Below are 21337 nucleotides of genomic sequence, written 5' to 3' on the forward strand. Positions count from 1 at the left end.
AATTCACAGGAAATGTGACAAGATAAGAACAAGATTATCAGGTCTGTTTACTAAAAGGGAGCCCACAGAAGGGTGCTGTAAATAAGGTTTGGGCAATGGAAGGGATGAACTCAAGCTGGACAGCCTAAAGAAATAAAGCCAGCAAATGGAAAGCAAGAAGAAATATATGTAAGTTGAAATCCACAAAGTCAGTGGCAAGTAACGGTCAGAATGCATTCCCAGATCAACTTTCTGAAACTCCCTAAAATGGCTTTAGCAAACCAGACAGCTGTGTTGTCTGGTAGGCTGCAACCTAAACCGGGACTAATCGAGAAGTTCCTTTTCATGAACAAGAAACATATTGAAGTTACTTTATGAACCTGATTGGAAAAGGACGGGTCCTGGCCTGGCATAAAGCCCAAGTTACTGCTCAGTGGGACTAGGAGTCTGAGACTTCAGGACTTTTGGGTAGGCCATTGGGGTCTCTGCAACTAGCGACCAAAACGTTTTATTTGGCTTTAGCATATTGGCCTTCATGACCTGTTGTTGGTCCTGATGACCTGTTGTCATCCGGTTCAAACTAAAAGAGCAGATATGTTGAGCTAACTAGGGCATATACACATTAGAAAGGTTAGGGCCGTATGAGGAGCCCTGCAGCACTCCACGTTCCAGTGACTTGAAACAAGGTTGAAAGAGAGAATATACACATTCTGAACCCTTAAGACTAAATTGAATAAGGAGCTCAGCTTTGCACCCTTCTGGTGCAGCCAAACAAAAAGAAAGTGTGAGATACCTTACTAAGGGTGCTTTGAACATTGTCAGGGTAATTTATCTTCCCATATCACTAAAAATATCATTACAAATAGAGAGTGCACAGGATTCGTTAAATAATTGGAGTGAGTGAGCCATGCGGGCCAGCCTGTCTACCCACGTGCTCCACTCCTGCTGCTGATGTTTTTTTTGTTTTTTTTCACATGGTTTAGTCATGTTTGGCTCTACAACCCTTTTGGGCTGGAGTGAATCAGGAGATGTCTGTGGTTCTGGGGAGTCTGCTTGACTTAGGCCCTAGGGAGGCACTCCTGTGCCTACTGGAGGGCGTAGGGAAATCCCGCTATGAGCCGATCTTTATAGGAGTAGCCTCCCTGGTTGCCAAGTGTGACATTGCATGAAGTTGGAAAAACTCCGGGCCCCGCACCCTGGAGGCCAAGCGCAGAGGCGTAGATTGGTGTGTGCACCAGGTGCAGCCTATATACGTGGCCAGGGAGTGCTCCAAGAAATACGAGAAAATATGGGGTAAACTATTCACATATTAAGATTTATCTATATGAGACTGCGCAATGATAATGTTATGGCATTTGTGGTGGAAAGGGGACTATCGCTAAACTCTGTATGTACATTACTATGGAGGATGCTGTGTGGTGCTCTATTATCTCGATTCAATAAAATTGTGTATAAAATAAAAATGGAGTGAGTGCTGCATACAGAATGCATTGGTTCAGTCCTGAATATATAAAAGGAAGAAACAAGGGGCAGGGTACTGAGAGGACCTTGGGACTCTACCTTGCTTAATGTGTGTGCTTGGAAAAACTAGTCTAAAATACAGAGTGTCTGATTTAGAGTTTGGCAAAGTGGGTTACTCATCACAAACAAGAAGGATATCCCGTCCGCCATATTATGATCCCACTACAGTCTAGAGAGATCGTAATATGGTGGGCAGGATATCAGTCACATTTGTGATGGAGTAATCTGTCTGCCAAACTCTAATTGGGGCCCTGAGTTTGGAAAAGGGTAAAGTGGGAAAAAGTGCTTCCTTATGGTGAGGTGCATTCAGCTTCAGTATAAAACGTTCCACAAGTGGCCGTGCGAAAAATATTTTCAGCGGGAAACTGTTTTTGCCGGTTTCAGCTAGTCTGTTCGCTGGATGTTTGCCTCGCTTGATAGCTATGCAGGAAACATTTTTGCTTGGTCAGAGTTGGTGAAACATCACGCAAAGTTCACAAGGCATAATCTGGATCTTAGCAAAACTTAAATAAAAAATAATGCAAATAGCTGGTTTTTCCTTAAGCTGTCACATTTACAACTCAGAAAAAGTCACAGTATTGTCACCTGTTTCATGGATGTTTCGCAACACTGTTAATTTCCAAAGGGCCTGAGATCTCAAACGTGCAATATTAATTAGCATAGTTAACATTGAATTATTTTACTAGAACTGCTTCAGGGGCTTCAACGATTTATCTTTATTGACGATCTTACATTCTTCTCTATTATGTTAATCTTGACATGGTTGAACTAAGAGCGCAATGACCTGTTCATAGGCTGGACACAACATTTACATCACCACAGGCTTACATTTACAGACCCCAAGTTTTTTAAGACTTGCAAAGCTGTGTCATGCAATTACTAGCATGTTATAAAGACATCAGAGTAAATTCATAGATCACGGTTTGGCTGCAGCCAAAAAACACGACAGCATCCTCCTTTTTCATTTCACTCTCTAATGCAGTTAGTGTAGTATTTAGTTGTAACATTTATATAGACCTCTACACACTACGGGAGCGGCAGACCAGTACCAAACTCAGATGTATTACTTTAAAGCTCAATTTGGTTTGTCTGTTGAAAAGAAAGTTATTCAACTTTTAAATGGGTGGATATCTATCTGTTGCAAACAAACGCATTTTAAATGTCCATTCCAAAATGGAGAAGCAAATTTAGTTCCCTTTCTTACCAACATCTTGTATATTCACCCAACTACAAACTACATTTCCATTACCTTTCCCTTTCCAAAAGAGTTCTGTGCTGTGATACCTGCAACCCCCTTTCAGTTTGCATTTTAAGGTGTAACGCTTGAGCATCTGCATAGATACGATCACTAAGGACAGCTACTCCAAACCTATTTAATTTGGGTGAACTGCCTGCCACAGACAAGACTGAAGTTCTGGTCTTCTGCAAGAGCAGCAACACATGGAATGACTCCTGGTGGCCTCCGGAACAAGGACATGCACCCATTCCCTTCAAAAATGCCAGAAACCTCGGAATCATCATTGACAAACTGCTCACCATAGAATCACAGATTAACACCGTCTCTTCGGCCTGTTTCTTCGCTCTGCACAAGCTATTTAAGATCATCAGGTGGCTACCCCCTCACATGAGATGCGCCGTGACACAGGCCACCACCAATCGACTAGAATACGGCAATGTCCTATATGTAGGAATCGCCTTGCAACTCCTACAAAGACTTCAGAATGCCGCCGTCCGGCTCATCCTAGACCTTCCGCGACGATCCCACGCCACACCACACCTTCGGCGACTCCACTGGCTCTCTGTGCAGAAGATGAGCAGTTTCAAGCTGACGACCCATGCACAGAAAGCTCTACACAACCAATGACTGTCCTACATTAACCACCGCCTGAATGTTCTCCAACCGTCAAGAGTATGCTCCGCCTCCCTGTCACTTGCCTATACTCCCTGCATCCACCAAAGCAGAAGTGGAAGACCTGCTTTCTCTCACATATCAGCATAAACCTGGAACAGCCTCCCCGCGCATCTCTATACCATCACCTCTCCGGAATTCCGTAGAGCCCGGAAGACCTGGTTATTTGAATGAGCTGCTGAGACCTGCAAGCTCCTGGATACCGTAGAGACTGATTAGTTCGACCTTTACTAATCCTGTTTGATTTTGATTCAGAGAAAGTGGTATGCATTTTAGACCTCACAAAGGGTTTGGACAGCACTAAATAATTATCAATATAATACAGTACAGTGACATCAAACAAATCTGATCTGGTTATTGCACTACCTGCTAAAGACAAATAGGCCCTTTGTTGTCTCTTTCTCCCAAATCCTGTTATCCTATCTGGGAAGAAGTAGTCCAACGGGATATGATTCACACAGGAAATTTCTGAACTAAAAACCTTATACCATGGAAATTGTAAGTTGTTACTTTTGCAGCAAGTATTGCCGTATTGGGGAAAAATACTAGATAGTGGTAGATAAACCCCTGCTGTTCACCAGAATGTTAGCAGCCCAGGCTTCAACATTTTAGATGTTAATCATAACCAATATAATTTTTTCTCTACGTCGTGCAAAAGGTGAGAGGCCTTTGGATGGGTTAAAAGTTGATTTTCATGTGAAGAAAAAAAATATATATATTTTTTTTCTTTTTGGATGCAGACTGCATATTTAATGGGAAACGTATCTTCCGCTCTGTGTATAGGAAATGCACAAAGAGCTGCTAGCTTTTTAAGTTCCATCACTTCAAGATGAATGTGATTTATCTTCAGTGGGAGAATACATTTTACATGCTGCACAGGGAAAACTGATATGATGTAAGCCTGGTCCAATAACATCACAGAAAATAATTATAGAAACAGAATCAGAAGTATAATTGTACATTGTAAATGTTTGAACTCAGTGCCATTATCTTAATAAAGTACACTTAGTTTAAGTTATGCATATTAAGTAAAAAATATGTTGATTTTTAAAGGCAAAGTATGTAGTTCACACACCCTGATTGCAGATGTTTCTGGGTTACATGGTGTCTCCCACTGATGTTCTTGGTGATCATGGCTCATTTGTAGAGACATTTTCAATTGCCTTTGTGAAAGCGTTGGTGGTGTTAGTTCTGCCCGGTTAACCTAAGTACGTTTGTTTGGTTTTTTGTTTCTCACCTTAACTTACATTGTGATTTGTGGGCCCTTCTTTTAGGAAAACAAGCCATATGTGAATGAGGGGTGTCTAGGTTCCGGACATCAGCATATCCAAAGGTTGAATCTATTGAAGTATGTTGTTTTTGGTGACTGGTCTGAAAAAGCCAATGTTCAGTTATTCACTAAATAAAATTTGGTTGTACTTGCACAGTAGGATTGAGAACGATCCCATGGCGTGGGCATGACAGCCACTAATTTCCTTTTGCGTGAGAATTGAAATTCAGAGAGCTGCTAGTTTTTGGTGCTCCACTCCTTCAATTCAGTTGCTTTTGTTATTAAGTTGCACCTCACAGGCAAGATGGCTGATCAAAGCTTTTCATGACTGATGAATGAGATATTTGTATGTGAACAAACTCCGTTCCCTTCCCTAGTAAATGGTTGTCATACCACTCGTTGAATGTCTGGCTTGATAGCAGCGCTGTCTGCCAGAGCTTCTGTCACTAACTAAACTATAAGAATCATCATAATTTCTGTCACATTGCATCCTTTATATCAAACATATATTGTGAACAAAGATTTTTTTTTCATTGAAACGCATGAAATAAAGGCATCATTAACATTTTTGTGGCAAAAGTGCAAACTTGACCCTAACACGGGCCCAAAATTATTTTTCTGTGTACACAATCAGATGGTTTGACGCACCACCATGGCACTTCTGAAGTCTTGTGAGATTGAACTTCTCATTGAAAAAGCATTCTATAAACGGCTTCAAGATCACGTCAGTGCCAATCATATCCTGCATGATTACCTTTCCTGCTTCAGAAAACGCTGCAGCATGGACACTGCTACTTTACGCATTATACATAGTGCCCTCCTAACCACAGATTTAGATGACCACTGCCTTTTTTTACATTTTTTTATTGCTGACCTTGTTAGCCGACTTTGACACAATTGACCATCCCACTATCTTGAACGCATGAATCTCAAATGAGATTCACTGGCAGTGTTGTTCACTGATTCACCTCCTGCCTTTCCAACTTAACACCATTTCATTCACATAGGCTCCCGCAAATCCCAGAAGCTCCTCATTATCTGATCTGTGAAGTTTTCCTCTATATGAAGCCCCTGGAAGCACTACTTATTGTTAGCAGCATCACAATTTACCAATATGCCGATGTTACACAACTCTACTTGAAACTATCCTCTACTTCCAACATACATACCTCAAACACTGCCTGCACCTCATTCAGACCTGATTGCCCAGCACCTACCCAAAGCTCAAGTCCACCAAGACCGAATTCCTGTTTTCTGCCTAGAACTTACAATAAATACTCCAAACCTGGCTCAGAATCCTAAACCTTGACAGCTTCAAATCCCAACTTTCATCCAGTACTAGGTTACTTGGATTTGTTCTGGACACCAACCTCACCGTCTAGGAACACTGTGCCAAATAAACCAGTAGGGCCTGGCACCATGTCTCTTCGATAAAGAAAGTGAATCGATTCCTCCCAGAAAGTGACGTTAGAGCTACTTTTCTAGTCCTTAAACTCTTGCATCTAACTGGCGGAAATGCCTTGGTCCAAGGCCTCCTAGACTTCACAAGGGTCCCCTTAAGGACTTTCTTCACGCTGCAGCACATCTCGTTCAGGGCCTGAAGAAATATTATATCACCTCCATCCTGATGGGACTCCAGTGGCTCTCCTTGGCAGCCTCCTCCGTCTTCAAAACAAGATGTATTGGCAGCCCTCTCCATTTTGAAAACGAACTGTATTATTTACAAAGCCATCTTAACCAGCACCTTCATCTGTCTAACTGATAAGCTCACCACTTCTAATGGCTCTTGACATGCCTCCAGCTAGGACACCATCAAACTGGGTACAAAAAGAAATCACAAGGCAACAAGCTTTTGCCGTCTATGCACCCAGGATCTGTAACATTCCTGTATCCATCAGGAGCGCCCCATCTATTTAGAGTTTAATGTACATCTCTTTCAAGGACACTACATCATGATATAGTAACGGTACACTTCTGCTACTCTCTAATACCTTGTTGACTGCATTCTTCTCCTAGACCCTGCACTACGGCCCACTGCCTTTAGGCTATGTTTCTCTTATATAGAAAATACATACACATGCACGTGTATTAAACCATTTACACAGAAATGTGTTAATTGGCTCACTGGCCCAGCTACTTTCACAGGCGTATAGCTATCTTAGCAAACACTCTCTGGTATGGTCTATCAACCAAAGCAAAATCTAGGTGTTAGAGCAATTAACTGAGCGCACAAACCATTACTTTTATTAGTGTAACTTTTTACAGCCACGCAGTCTTGACATTTATCTTAGTATCACATTTCCCACGCTACCATTTACGTAGGACATCAAGCTAAATCAATGGCCCACCCTATTTGCCGAGGCCCCCGCTACCATATAACCTATCATACAATCCCCTCACACTTCCTGAATGGCCTTTGCTACCATCAGTTAAAATGTGTTGTACTTTGACTCTGCAGTGACTTGGCCCTCACTATTATTCAGACATACCATGAATCATGCAACCTGAAAGGCCTTCACTAGCATACTAGGAAAATACACAAAAATCAACAGTAATAAACCTCAGGATTACTAATGTGCTAACACATGCAAACATAGATAAGCACAAGTTATGTTTACATGCGTTGACACCTTAAAACCAGACCTATTAACTTTGCGGATGTTTTTTTTTTTTTTTTTTTCACTACTCTGGATAACAAACATGTTACAAACATTTGCTCCACTAACTACTTGAGTAATCAACATGTTTCTGCTACTGGCAAATATTTTGACTTTCTTCAGGAATTGCTACTTTACATCTTATCCTGCTGCAGATGCACTCAGAAGAGAAATACCCAGTGTCTAGTACATTGCACCAGTATTGGCATAACTACCAGACCACAGAGTGAACCTGGTATTATTTTCCCAGTGGAGCACTTCTCTATTTACTAACACAATCAATTAATAGTGTGTGCCTTTAGTTTGTAGTTGTTAGTATTTTACTTATTGGGTGTGGCACCACTTTTCATACTTTCCTTGCAGTCCTTTAATTCTTTCTTGTTTTTTCTTTTATTTGTGTAATGTACTTCTGTCTTTAATATTCATTTTATTAGAAGAGATGCTTTGTTTGAAATATTGTTTATCCAGTTCTTCCCATACAATAATCGCAGTACTGACACACATGGTTTCTGTGACCGATAGACCTTAAAGAACATATCAAACATCCCATTCATCATACTCTACGTTCAGCCGGGCCTTATGCTCTACTAAGACCTACAAGTTTATCCACTAACTTTTTCTGGTCCCACTGACAAAGGACTCTGTGGTATAAAGGTCAGCTGAGTCTTGCTGCTTAGCCAAAAATAATTAAGCCTTGAACTTATTCCCATACTGTTAATACTTTCTAATGAACAAAAGTTTGAGATCTCTTCTTGGCCATTTTGAATAATTGCAACTTACTAGAAAGTGGGACAGATCTAACAGCCCTCCAGCTCTGCAGTCATAGTGGTTACCATCTTCTGTGTACCTCTTTCTCAGCCATACTCTGTCCTAAACTAGATTTTTTTTTTTTTTTTAATAAAGACATTTTATTCATTTTTCCAAAGGAACAAGTAGATACACAATATAAAACAAAACAGAATAGGAAATCGCAAAAGCCAACCATAGGTCACGTCCCGTGCCCCATATCAAGCTACCATACAGCACCGTACATCCGATACTTGTAAACCAATACATTCTGAATAACAGTTGGTTCCGGCTATATCCGGCCACCCCACAGCTGGCTGTCCGCAGCCCGTGTGCGGACTATGTGTCCCAAATAGACTCACACTTCCCCCACACTTTCTTATATTTGTTTGGGCATCCCCTTGCTTCATAAACTAGTTTCTCTCGCTGGGCACACCAGTCCACCCCGTCGCCATCTGGCCAGTGTCCATGCCGCCTTTGCCTTCCAGCCTGCCACAATGTCTCTCTTAGCCACCAAACAAGCCACCCCCAGGAAAATCCGGTCAGCTCTTCTAAATCCCATTCCCTCCATGACCCCCAGCAATAGCGGTAATGGGGCTGCAGCCACTTCGTCCTCAAGAGTAGAAATTAATTTAATCTCAAGAGTGTTATTCTTTTCATAAACTCTGTGAAGGCTATTATTTATGTATTCCTTTTTAAGCTAGGGATTCTTAACATGTTCATACCATCTTAGCAAGTTCAGCTGAGAAGTAGGTAGTAGTCTCAACACTTAATGCAAATCATGTTGTCATGGACAATTCTTGCTCTGAAACCCCTATTATGGTTTGGTGCATCTGCTAACAGATGCCCTTGCTCTGATTTTATATGCATGTGCAGGTCAGGAAAATATCAATGTAGACAGTTGTAGATCATTTCTGCCACGTTCAGACTTTCACAGTGCAAGGACTTATATTTAGTACATGCAGGTGAGGACCCATTCTTAGTTTGGGGCGGATTTAAAGCTAGTTTGTCACCAGTCTTACTGGACGACTTGTAATATTGATAGAGACTTTTAGAATGCCCCTTGTAACTCATTCTGGCTTAGTTTGAGGGTCTGTATATAAGAATAAACCCAAATCCTGGGTTCCCAAAAATCTTGAAGTTCATATCTTAAGTCACTGTTAGTGCGCCAGTACGTGTTTAGAGAACATGTTAGTGCTCATATACTGCTCAGTGCTTTCTTTTGTATGGTTGAATATCTCTACTTAGATAATATGTGTGAAGTAAAAGTTACTGTACCAACCTTTAATATTTTAAGAAAGATCAGCTCCAATGCGTATGTTGCTGGCATCTACAGTGACAGTACACAAGGCAACTTCAACAAAGGGAGTCAACGTAGGTGTATAAATAATCTTGGTCTGTTTTTAACCCTTTCAGAATCTTGTTGGGCCCAATTGAGTGACCTTTTTCTCAACAAGGCTCTCATACATCTGGTAATAGTAGAAAACCTCTGTACAAAAGGTGAATATTACTCACATACATCCAAAAATAATGGCAACTGTTCCCTGTTTTTAGGCAAAGGAGCTTCTTTGAGGGCCTTAACCAAGAATTCAATAGATTTAATCCCCCACTAGTAATAAAATGGCCTAGCTATTCCACTCCGTTGCTCAAGAATTTACTTTTGTCCATTTGTAAAACTATATTAATATTTTATAATTTTTTCGAAAGCTTCCCTATTCTGGCATTGTGCTCCTCCGGAGTTGATGGGATAATGAGAATGTCATCCGGAAAGGCAGTGACCGCTTCCATGCTAGTAAATAAATGATCCGATAATCTCTGGATGACAAAAAAGAACTGTTGAGAGTCAAAAAAGTTGTTGTATGGCAGCAGTCTTCAGTTTATCAAATTTGGTAGTATGCAGCATGAATTGTGAAAAAATGTTGCACCGTCCATGGCGGAAAAAGAATATCATGCACAAACTAAGTTTGCCTTCGTTTTCCTGATTAAAAAAAGGGGAAGGCTCCCAACCCGATCATTCCATAGGTTGACTTATGCCTTCCTTGCACATCTCTTTAAGCTTAGTAGACAGTTCTGTTCTAATACTCAGTGGAACATTTCTGAGATTGTCCAAATATCCAACACCAATCTGCGCATTCCCGATCACTCACTGCTTACTTCTACATAATCCTTCATTTTCCTCCTGAGAATCGGCACAAATGACTGCTACTGACCCCCACAAACGGGGGATGAGTTCTGGCAGGCTGGGAGACCGGTTCCGTGCCCGGATCAGCTTGCATAACACTCATCAGAGAGAAGTCTATTATGCAGGGAAACAGGTGTGAAGAAAGAGCATGCAGCAGGCCTTTTAGGTGGATTTAAGACCACTTGGAGGTGCAGCGGGGAATTCAGTGGCTGGGATACCAAAGAAGCTCCAAAGCCATGCCTTGGCCAGAGATCTAGGCCCAATGATGTGAGAGACTGCTCGACGTAGGGAGGCTCTCTTTTGCCCTGTGGGCCTCCACCCATAGGGAAGCAGCCTGAAGCAGAGCCTGGGTGCTGCCAATACTGTGCACACCATCTATAGAGAGGCTGATGCTGGCATCGGCCAGCAGATTAAGTAACTGTGTATCTGCTTGTGCTTCCCCACCAAGCCAACCCATCACATCTTCTCCATAAATATGCTGAAGGCATCACAATGGTCTACGACATTATAACCCTTATCAAAAGAAGCCGGCATTACAATAGAATCTCATGTTCCACCTTCCAGTCTGCACCTTGGCAAGATTTGCTAGATAGACTAATCAGAATAATAGTCAAATGGCATTCTAGTATTCCGATACCCACACCCCCACCCACCCATTCCCACTTGCGAAAAGGGGATTATTGTCTTGTGGCACCAGATTAGATGTAGAGCTATTTACCTCTGCTATAGTTTTAAAAAAGGGAGGATAATTCTGCAGCCCACCAACTAGGAATTGCCTATAATGAATCTCCTTAGTTCATTGGGACCAACACCCTTATCAGCATTTGCATAGACTAGAATACTAACTTTCCTGACTGAAGTATAATTCCCAGTTCCTGTTGAACCTCACATGATAGTAGTCTGCTGTTCACACGTCCTGGTACAAGTTAAGCTTAATGATACTTATCACACAGGAAATCGGGTAATCATCGCAAAAGACATTTCAAACTTCATGTTTTTTACAGGATCAGATACATAAAATACACTAGATGTATGGTTTCCTTTGTGTGCTCTAGTACTAATTTAATTTTTATATAGTGCTTAGTATCTCAAAAAGCTTAGCAGAAGCAGTGTATCTCGTATACACCCTCACGTTTGCAATGGTTGTAAAAATATTTTTAAATATGGCATTTTATTTATAGGAGCTGAATACCCTATCGCTATACACATACCTCTATATCACGCCTATTCTGCTTGTACCCAAGATTACATACAAGACCTCTTTAATACATTGCAGTTTAAACTTTTTATCCACAATTTACCATGTTAGTTATCGTTTCCCCAGTGTATTTTCTTCGACATAGCACCTGTCCCATATTTTCAAATGCAAAGTGGTCTATTATTTGAAGGATCCATTAGTCTCATAATAATTTCTACCCATTCAGTGAGCTCTTCTGTTAATTGTTCACCCCCCCCCCCTTGTAGTTTTCATACATTGTTAATCAGCAACCACCCATTCTGTTAAATCCTTTTTTCAAGCATCATGTTGCGTAGCTTTAGTGGACACCCAGTGGATTGCTATTCGGAGTTTGGACAAAAGAGTACCCAGCACCGCCATCCTTATCCTCATTCTTAAAGGTATATTTGTAACATTTCTGAACAAAAATGATTCGCTCGACCACGGAGTTGGGATGTGGGGATTTAGCATGGGCCCCACCTGTGACCATCGAGCGGATAGTGGCTAAAATAGGCATGAAAGTGGTAATTCCAAACCAATAACGTTCCATGTTTGTACAGCATCTTTCCAGGTCGATCCTTGATGCTGATAGACATCAATCATCACATTTTACTAATTTTTGTATTCTTCTGTTTTTGTAAAACATGAATATGCCCCGATAGAAAGGAGAGGAAGAAGAAACTAGAGGTGTACTGATAAGCCAGTCAGTTCGAAGTGCTAGGTAGAAAAGGTTGGCCTTTGTTGAATGATCAAATATTTACCTTATGGCAAAGACACAAAAGAGAGGGAGGAGCATTGATCACGTGGGAACCTACCTCCATGCCTTTTGTATCTGGGATGAAACATTATAAAATGGTGGCGGCAGGCGCTCCAAAGACGTCTGTTTAGACCGCAGGGCTGGCCTGGATAAAACAGAAATATAATTTGGAGCTGTACCTTGCAAGGTGTTCTACCACATGCTTAGGATTTAATATTTACTCCTTTGTTTGATTGGCATTGACTGGGTGATTTTTACGCTGGGTTGATGTGATCATATTAAGTGACCAACTGTGTCACTGTGAATCACACTACTATGCTGAAGAACAGTGGGGTCCAAAATAAACATGCAGAAATGTTTAGGTTGTATATTCAGTGTTGTGTGAGTTATTAACGACAGAACCCCTTAGGCTTCTTGTAGAATTGTGACATAAGTGTTGGAGCGGGGTGAAGTGAATGCAAGTTTAGAATGTTGAGTTTGTGGCTACACACAGATGAATAAAGCTCCCCGTGTGTGGTGTAGGCATTGGCCGGTACCCAGGCTGGGGAAGACACTACAGTACGGAGATATCTGCTATTCTTCCCATCTACCCAAAATAGGTTTGTTTGAATGTGCAGCAAACACTTGAGATGGAGAGACGATACAAAGAGTCTCCCTACGGGAACACCCAGTGGGAGGGGGAAGGTATCAAGGCAGCTTCAGGTCACCTCCTTGTTTTCTTGTTATTAGTGTTTTTCTTCACTGAAACTATTAGGGTGAGCAGAGTTGGATAAACTGTGATCAACTTTCTCTGTGTACTGGCACTTTAATAAACAAACTATTGAAGTTATGCCAGACACACATTTTTACCCATTTTCCACCTTTTTTTTTATATTTCTCAGATTTGGAGACTATTCTGATTTCACAGTTAGTCGTCATTGAGGAAGGGACACATCTGTGTCTCTTCAGTATCCCATACAGGCAAGCAATATGAGTCCGTTATAGGGATGGATTATTTGATGCAAGATAGATAATTTAATGGACTGCAATGAGGGTGCCTCAATCCAAAATGGAGGCCACAAGTATCTTGTCATACTCTGCGTAGAAATAGTTTCTCAGGTAGATGGTGATGACGAAAATGTTATGTTATGTTATAGAATTTGTAAAGCGCATGGCTACCCTAGGGTATGCAATAACTTCATACTAAGGTTGGGTTTTACATAGACCACATACTTAATTGAAAAAAAGTAAGGCACAATCACTGTAACGTTGGATATGCCCAGCATGAAACCCTACACCCTGATTAAGCAGTCCTGCAGCTTGAAATAGAGGTGATCCATAGACCTCTTTGCTACTGACCGAAAAGGGTATTTTCAGCCATGCCCTTTATGGGTTAGGCCACCCCTCCAAATGACACGGTTTATCCAAACTTGGCAAAAACAGAGGCTTAAGAAGCCCTTTTTTATATTACTTCAAGACATCCTGATTTAGTAAATCACATGTCTATCGAGTTCCTTCTCAGGCAATTCTCTTAGAATACGGAATGGCCATCCTACTCACATCTGATTTGCACTTCCCCTTCATGCATTCAATCACAACCTATAAAACAACTATTCAGTGCTACCTACCTTCCAACAACGGCACTGCAACCTCCCTAAAACCTTAGTTGTTGATGATTCTGGGATATGCCCTTCGTTTACTAGTCTGATGAGGAAGAATTTAGCAAATGCATAGGCAGTGAACACATGCTCCTTTCTCTCGCTTGACCAGCTAAGTTAAGAGAAGATTTGCTCTGGGGCAGCTAAACGAGTAGGCGGAGTGCATCTCCTGCTGTCTTCTGCCTCTCATCCTACCACTATATGAACTGGGCATTATGATCTCTCCCCTGTCCCCTTTACATCTCCCTCAAAGGCTGCTCAGTCTCCGATTCCTACTACATTCCCTAATTTTTATCTCTGACCCTTCTCTACTTCCTTGCTTCCTCTCTGGCTGCCTGCTTTCTTTTCGTATCCCTTCCTTGTTGCTCCTGTTGAACTGAAGGGTAAAAAGCATCCCTCACTCACTAAAGATGACTTCTTCTGTGTAAGGTTAGAATGTCATATCGCTTGATTTGCTGAGGGCTAGAGATTTTTGCAGAGGATAAATGGATGTTTAATTACATGAGTGGATATTGTTCCGAAGCCAAACATCTCACAATTTTCACTTCTTCCTAGCAGTTGTCACACTTGACGCAGCACAGCATTTCATTAACGTCTGTCTTCAGGGCCTTCTATAGTGGGTGGTGGCAGGCAAGTACTTTTTATGGTCTGGCTTGACAGCACAGGTCCCACCAGAGAATTATGTGAAAATCAGGAGATCGACTTTGGCCCCGACCACATGTTGGGAGTCAGGACTACATGTTTTGATTGGGCAGTAGTTGTGTGCTTCCACAAAAAAGTGTTCACCCTCTACACAGTTGTGATCATTTTGTTTATTTATCCAGCTGCCTAAGTTTGGACTTTCAGGGGCACACACATGACGGTGTAATGCTATTAAAGTATTAGATAATTTGTGGCATTCTTTGTTTCAGCAGCACAGATGAAAGGAGGGCAGTTATTAGCCGACATGGATGTTTTTGGTCTGGCTTAACAGTGCAACTGTCACCCGCTCTTTTAGCCTACACCAAAATTGTTACAGTTCTTTTTTTCCATACAAATACATATCCATTTCTGTGCGATTTGTAATGCTTCACACTATTCATTTAAATCTAGAACTATTGGCACTGTCGGTGCATGCTAGAATGTTTTACTTGTACAGAAAGAGGGCCTAAGTTGGAGTTTGTTGGGTTACTCCTTTACAAACGTGACAAATATTCAGTCTTCCTTACTACAAGTGCCATAGTACCTAATGTCCTTGTAATAAGGATATCAGCCACTTTGTGATGGAGTAACTCATCTGCCAAATTCTAAATGTGGTCCAGAGTCATTTCAACTGAAATGTGTGATAATATTGAGTAGATTTTTACCTTGTCACAGAAACCTGTATCTTTGTCTGTCTGACTTGAAATAGGGGAGATTGACTTTAATAGAATTACAGCTAGAGCATGAGGTTAGTAAACATTTTTAAATACTCGCCTTGTGCCATTTCATTTTATTTCCTCAGTTGCTTACTGGCAATGCCTCTCTGCAGGGAATCAACCTTATACTTGGGAATAGAACTGCAAGCACTTTAACTTGTGTAATCAACTAACTGATAGAATGCTGGTAACTTGTTCTCAAATAAGATACTCAGTGTTTGGAACAACATTGCATCCCCTGCTTTTATCCTTGATGCAAACGTTGCCAATGCCAAAGTAACTGGCGGTGGCTATGCCAGATGTCCTCCTGTTAATTCTGAATCTGTGGAAAAAGAACCTCTTACAGTAAGCCCGCATAACCTACTATCACCAAACATAGCCAAATTTGCAAGCTTCTTTATCCTCCATTTATGGAAATATACCATAAATGCCTGCTTTGAACTAGGTGGTGTTCACACCTCCTTAAAAAGAGCACTATTCTGATCGCGAAAACCTCAAGGTTGACTCGGTAATAATAACTATCGCCATATCAATTGTCTCCCAGTTCTTGCCAAAATAACTGGTAAAGTTGTGACTTCACAATTAAATCAATACACTGATGATAAGGAATTATTAAGTAACATTCAATCTGATTACTGATCCAGGGATAGCACAGAAATGGCAATACTTCACATTAGTGATGCAATCTATCAATTGATGTCTGTTGATTCTTTTACACTTTTCAAAAGCATTTGCTACAGTTGATATTACAACTCCAATACGGTATCTATCCAGTTAGGAATGTCTGAGCGGTATTCCATGATTGTATACAGGTGACTGAAGACAGATTGCAGAGAAAACGTTCATACTCCCATCCCTATTAAAGGGTGAGTCTGTCCAGAGAACTAGATGGCCTCTGGTCAGATAGAAGCTGGAGCTCCACGTCACACCCCTGCTCCTTGCCTGCTCTGGAGCCCTGAAACACCACTTCCTTGCCAGCAGTATTAAAAGGAGAATGGTGCACCCCAATTGAGAGGCTGGTGTGCCACATAGGAAGAGGCACAAGGGCATAGGAGGCTTTAGGTTGGGTCCTTGGTCAGTGAGCAGACACAGTAGGCCACAAGAAATGGAGGTGGACAAACGGTGACATTTTGAGCGCTGCTGCTCCTACAAGTAAGAGCTAGCAAGCTGTGTGAGCATATCATAGGCACAGAAAGAACAATGCAATGGTGAGCAGCAGTAAACTGTAAGTGTAGAGGTGCAAAAAGTGGGCCTACCTGGAGAGTTATGCTCCCAAAGTCTCGAGGTGAGAGAGTCCACCATGCTAATTGGACACCCTGCTGCTGCCCTCTCGCTTATGTCATTGAGTGCAGTATTACCTTGACAGGAAGTCCTATGGTCCAAAATAGAATTGAAAGGAGGACCTTTTCAGCCTGAAAGGGAGGGGGCTATGGGAACACCCAAGGAACATAGGGTAGAACATTCTTCACAATTCCTGCAGCCATCAGGAGGGGAGAAGGTGAATATACGCTCAATGCAGGTCCTGCATAGTGACTTAGGCGATAGATTGCAAAAGTGGGCGTAAATGTGTGTTTAGTTGAGGAGAATCAAAATATCCTAATAAGCAGGATGATTGCTTTGGATTGATCACTTAACTTGACGGAGGGCAAGGCCACTGTATTAGAGAACCATAAGTCGGAAGTGGTGCTTGAAGTCTGGAAGGCTGGGGAATTCATAGCAAAATGAAGTGAAGCTCTAGAAGAAACTAGAGACATTTCACAACATCCAAATGAATATCCATATCCATATACACATTCTGTGGGTGCTGGCATGAATAGTGGCAGGGGTATTGCAAACCAGCTTGGAACCTGTCTTGATGGAGTTCTTTGGCATTTTCTATAAGGAGATCACTGAAGTTTTGAGGAGAGTCTTTTGACTTCCCCCACCAGTTACCGGAAAAGGCAGGACTCCAGGTGGCACAATGATGCTAGCGGTGAAGGTGGCAGACTGGTGAGATCGAATTCTCAGAGATGCTGTCAAGTGCAAATAAATTACATTGAAGGGGCAGAGGGTTGCTCTTTTTCCCTGATCTGCAGCCGTTCATGCTGACTAAGAGAGCAATGTTGACCATAATACAAGCCATGGTGGAAAAGGGCCTCATTACTGCAGTGGTTGTAGAGGTGATTAATCTCTTCCTTTTTTTTATTACCTCAGGAACAAGGGCCATGGACCAATGAACAGAAGCACCTTAATTTTCCAGTTCATCTAGTAGCATATCAAATAAGATGTTATTATTTCTTAATAAATAGCGAAGTTCATCTCAGACTTTCTAGCTTATATCATTGTTATAGTGGTTGTTCTTCCAACCTTCCTTTCTGCTGTGGATTTGTTAAACCTGTTGCTCTTCTTGAACTTTGAGAAAGATTCTTTGACACGTGTTATTGTTGATGCACAGAAGAGTAGCTACCAGCTTCACATTGAAGTTGTGATGTGTTGTGTTCTTTTGACCCACCAAGTAATTAAACTAGAGACTTAGTTGGTGTACTGCAGCTTGATATTCCACATTGCAGGCTATGGCTTGTATTCCATGGCATATAAAGATATTTCATGTGTAAATGAGTTCAGCCTCATCCAAGAACATCTCACATTCTGTCTTGCGCTACTTTTAAGTCTTTTATTTGTGGCTTCATTTCATCTCTGCATGCAGCTGGTTGTGATTCCCTTTATTCCACCAACGCACTGTACACACTGCTATTTTTTACGTTAGAGTGATTATTTTGGAATGTTTTTCCTCGATTGTTGGCTGAACCAATCTTATTGATGATTGCTTTACCCCTGTCCAAGAGTTGTAAAAGTAACTTCAAAGATGTCCAATATTCCTTAATGAATTATCTAGTTCACAATTACACTAGTTTAACTTTGTGAGAAAAGGGTAACTTCCATACACTTGGTACTAACTCACAAAACTGATAATGTAAAGTGTAATATTGGAAAATAGTTATGGTGCAATATGGATGCATTTTAGTTCTGAGACAAAGCTCATGGAATATACATCAGAATGGAATTATAGTACATGCTAGTTTGTTTCTGTTTCCATTTTCAGAGGTAATTGATCTTAGTATTCTTAAGAACGAACTTGTCACATTTCATAAAAGGAATTGTTGCGACTTAGCTGCCGTTGTCCAAATAAGTCTTTTTTTGTGTAAATGCAGTTCCACAATATCTTATTATTTTCCATTGAATTGTTTAAAAAATGATACAAGTATTAAGTCTGAATGTATTTAGGCCAACCGCTTGTTCTTTAGGACATCAGTCTTTCCTTTATGCTGAAATGTAACACATAAATGAACTCTGGTTTTAACGTTATTTCCAATTCTGTGTTCATATCACACAATATATTTTGAACTAAAAATATAAATGGTAGTTGAGTTTGATATATCCGTATTGTGTAATACTTTATTTGGCTATCACCATACACAGAAGCGCAGTATTCAAGTGTCTCCAATCTAAGAATCTAAGTTGCCAGAGAAATAAAATTAGGAAACTATGAACAAATGAAAGTATTAAACAGTTGATTAGGTAGAATGACTGCGGCTGGATCGAGACTCAACATCTAGTCAAAAGGGGATGTGAATGTGTCCAAAGTTGAATATGGGGCTGCCATGTATGTCAGCCAAAGAAGAAACTCTTTACATTAATATTCTTCATTCCAGATGGATCTGATCTTTAAATTCAGAACTGGTCCTAGCAGATTCATTATATCTGTGTCTCTTTTATTTGCTCTGCTTTGCACCCTTTTACTTCTGAAGCTTTTTAGTGACTTCCTGGGTCTGTATTTAGGATCATGCTCACCGTGCTCTCCTAAAACGAGCCTCAACTTGTTTTCCACGTCTAGCTACTTACTTTCTCCCTCATAATATAAGTGGTATGTTTTGCAAGGAGTTTTTGCATCATTTTCATAATTCTAAAGTATGAATTCTATTTTTGCCACTGTTCAAGTATGCAATGCCAACGTTTTCCTTTTTCAAAATATCTTTTGGAAATGCTTGTTGATTAGTTTGTACTATTTAGTTTGCTGATGTGTTGTCTTCTCTTCTGACTAAAATATATTCTCTTATATATACTCAGTCCGAGGAATGTTCTTTTTCATCTTATCAATTTCTTTGGACAGAGCATAGACTACTCTTGCTTCTGTTACACCCCTATCATACAGATATGTCTGTACATCGGCACCTACATCATCCTTTGATGTGCATTCCACTGTTAGACATATTTCCGAAGTTAAAAGTGGGTCTGGGCGTGTACATTTGGTCCCTTTTCAATCAGAAGTCACATTCAGTGCTTTTGTTTTGTTTTTAAAGTAAATATGAACATCTCTCTGCGTTTGATTGCAAACTATCCTTCACATTAAAAGATAGGTATTGTTTCCTGAAATTTCACAAGCCAGTTATTTTGCAGGCTGTTAATCTATTGACTTGTTCTGGATTGTCTTAATTTACATTTTTGTTTTCTTTTTCAACAAGAATTTATACTAGTTCTATCAATATATTCACAAACACTACCATAATAATGTTGGTTTAGTCTTATGGGCATAAAGCTGCTTTCATTAGCTTGTTTGGATGGGGATGCCCTGTAATGTTTGTAAAATCCACAAACTTGTGAGATTGTCTGTTTTCTCAAGCCCATTTCCACCCAGGAAATTGTTGAAGATATACTCTTGTTGTTGGTGCGAGTTTTACCCCTGTTTAAGTGGTAAAGAACATCCACAAAAAAGTTGGGTGTTACGAGGAAACTGTTTTCTTCAGTGGGAAACCATTTTCCTCATGGAGAAAATAAGTTAGTAGGTGCAACTGGAAATTTTACAAGCATGTACAAATTCATAACTGTCCACCATACATTCAGGTGTAATACCTTACACTTCAGCGTTCTCCTGGAAAGATGTGTCTGCTGACGATTTCAAAGAATTCTCGTAGAATTCTAAGTGGATTCTATACATTTTGAAACCTACATCCAAATGTAGGTGTAAATTTACAATTTGTTTTCGGGAAGCTGGTTCACAGAATCTTTTCAAGGTACATATATGATTTGTTGTTGGTCAAAACAAGGCCGCAAGGATCTCACTTCTTGGTAATTGCTGTGGTTGCAGTATTCACTGGTCATATTGTCCCTTACTGGAAGGCAGGTGTCTTGTATGTCCGCATGTTGCCTCCGTATTAGTGATCCACTTGAATCTACCCAGTGCAAGTTCAGATATATGACCTGGAAACTAGAGGAAACGTGCAATGAAAAATCTTTGTAAGGCAGTCAATATATGAATGCAGTTTGACAAGTGATGGCTTTCTCCACAATGTAACATTAAATCATCACGGCTTACAGATTCATTATATGATCACTAAAACTGCATCAGTTAGAAGCCGCTATCTAAGAACCTGTGATGAACAAATGGCAATGGACACAAATACATTGAGGTTTCTTACTTTTTTCTAGAAATTGGCAGCAGAATGTGAGAGTGCCGGATACTCCGGTACCCTTCTTCCGTATAAATGTGACTTGTCAAATGAAGAGGAGATCCTATCAATGTTCTCTGCAATCAAGACATTGCACCAGGGGGTGGATGTATGCATTAACAATGCTGGTCTGGCACGACCTGAGCCTCTGCTGTCTGGGAAAACTGAGGGCTGGAGGACCATGATTGATGTGAGTATATGGCAACAATTACATTCAGTATATTAATATGGGAAATGGAAACCTCTTTAAAATGCACTTTCCTGTTGTTTGACCAAAATACACACACTAACAGTGATCACATTGACTGGATTAGTTTATTAGACTGCCTAAGTTAAACATGTGCTATCACTAACACTTTTCTCATTCTCGTACTTGTTCCACTCATTGAAACACCAAATTTTCACACTCCACATATGGGCCATATGCATGTTGCACTGGTCGCAAAATACGGGTCCCAATTTGTGATCAGTATTTTTGCGACCAATGTGCTATTTTTGCAAACCGACGTATTTATTAATAGGTCAGTTTGCAAAATACTG

General features: G+C 40.7%; 1 protein-coding gene across 2 annotated transcripts in view; it reads left to right on the top strand.

Moving 5' to 3' along the window:
* The window catches only part of DHRS11 (dehydrogenase/reductase 11), a 352716-nt gene that overhangs the window by 71954 nt on the left and 259425 nt on the right, over positions 1 to 21337 (top strand). For both annotated transcript variants that reach the window (XM_069226558.1, XM_069226557.1), the window contains exon 2: positions 20778 to 20987. In XM_069226558.1, the coding sequence (XP_069082659.1) occupies positions 20778 to 20987 (210 nt within the window). The remainder of the gene's footprint in view (positions 1 to 20777; positions 20988 to 21337) is intronic.

Source organism: Pleurodeles waltl, chromosome 3_2 (genome assembly GCF_031143425.1).
Source record: "Pleurodeles waltl isolate 20211129_DDA chromosome 3_2, aPleWal1.hap1.20221129, whole genome shotgun sequence".
Lineage (NCBI taxonomy): Eukaryota > Metazoa > Chordata > Amphibia > Caudata > Salamandridae > Pleurodeles > Pleurodeles waltl.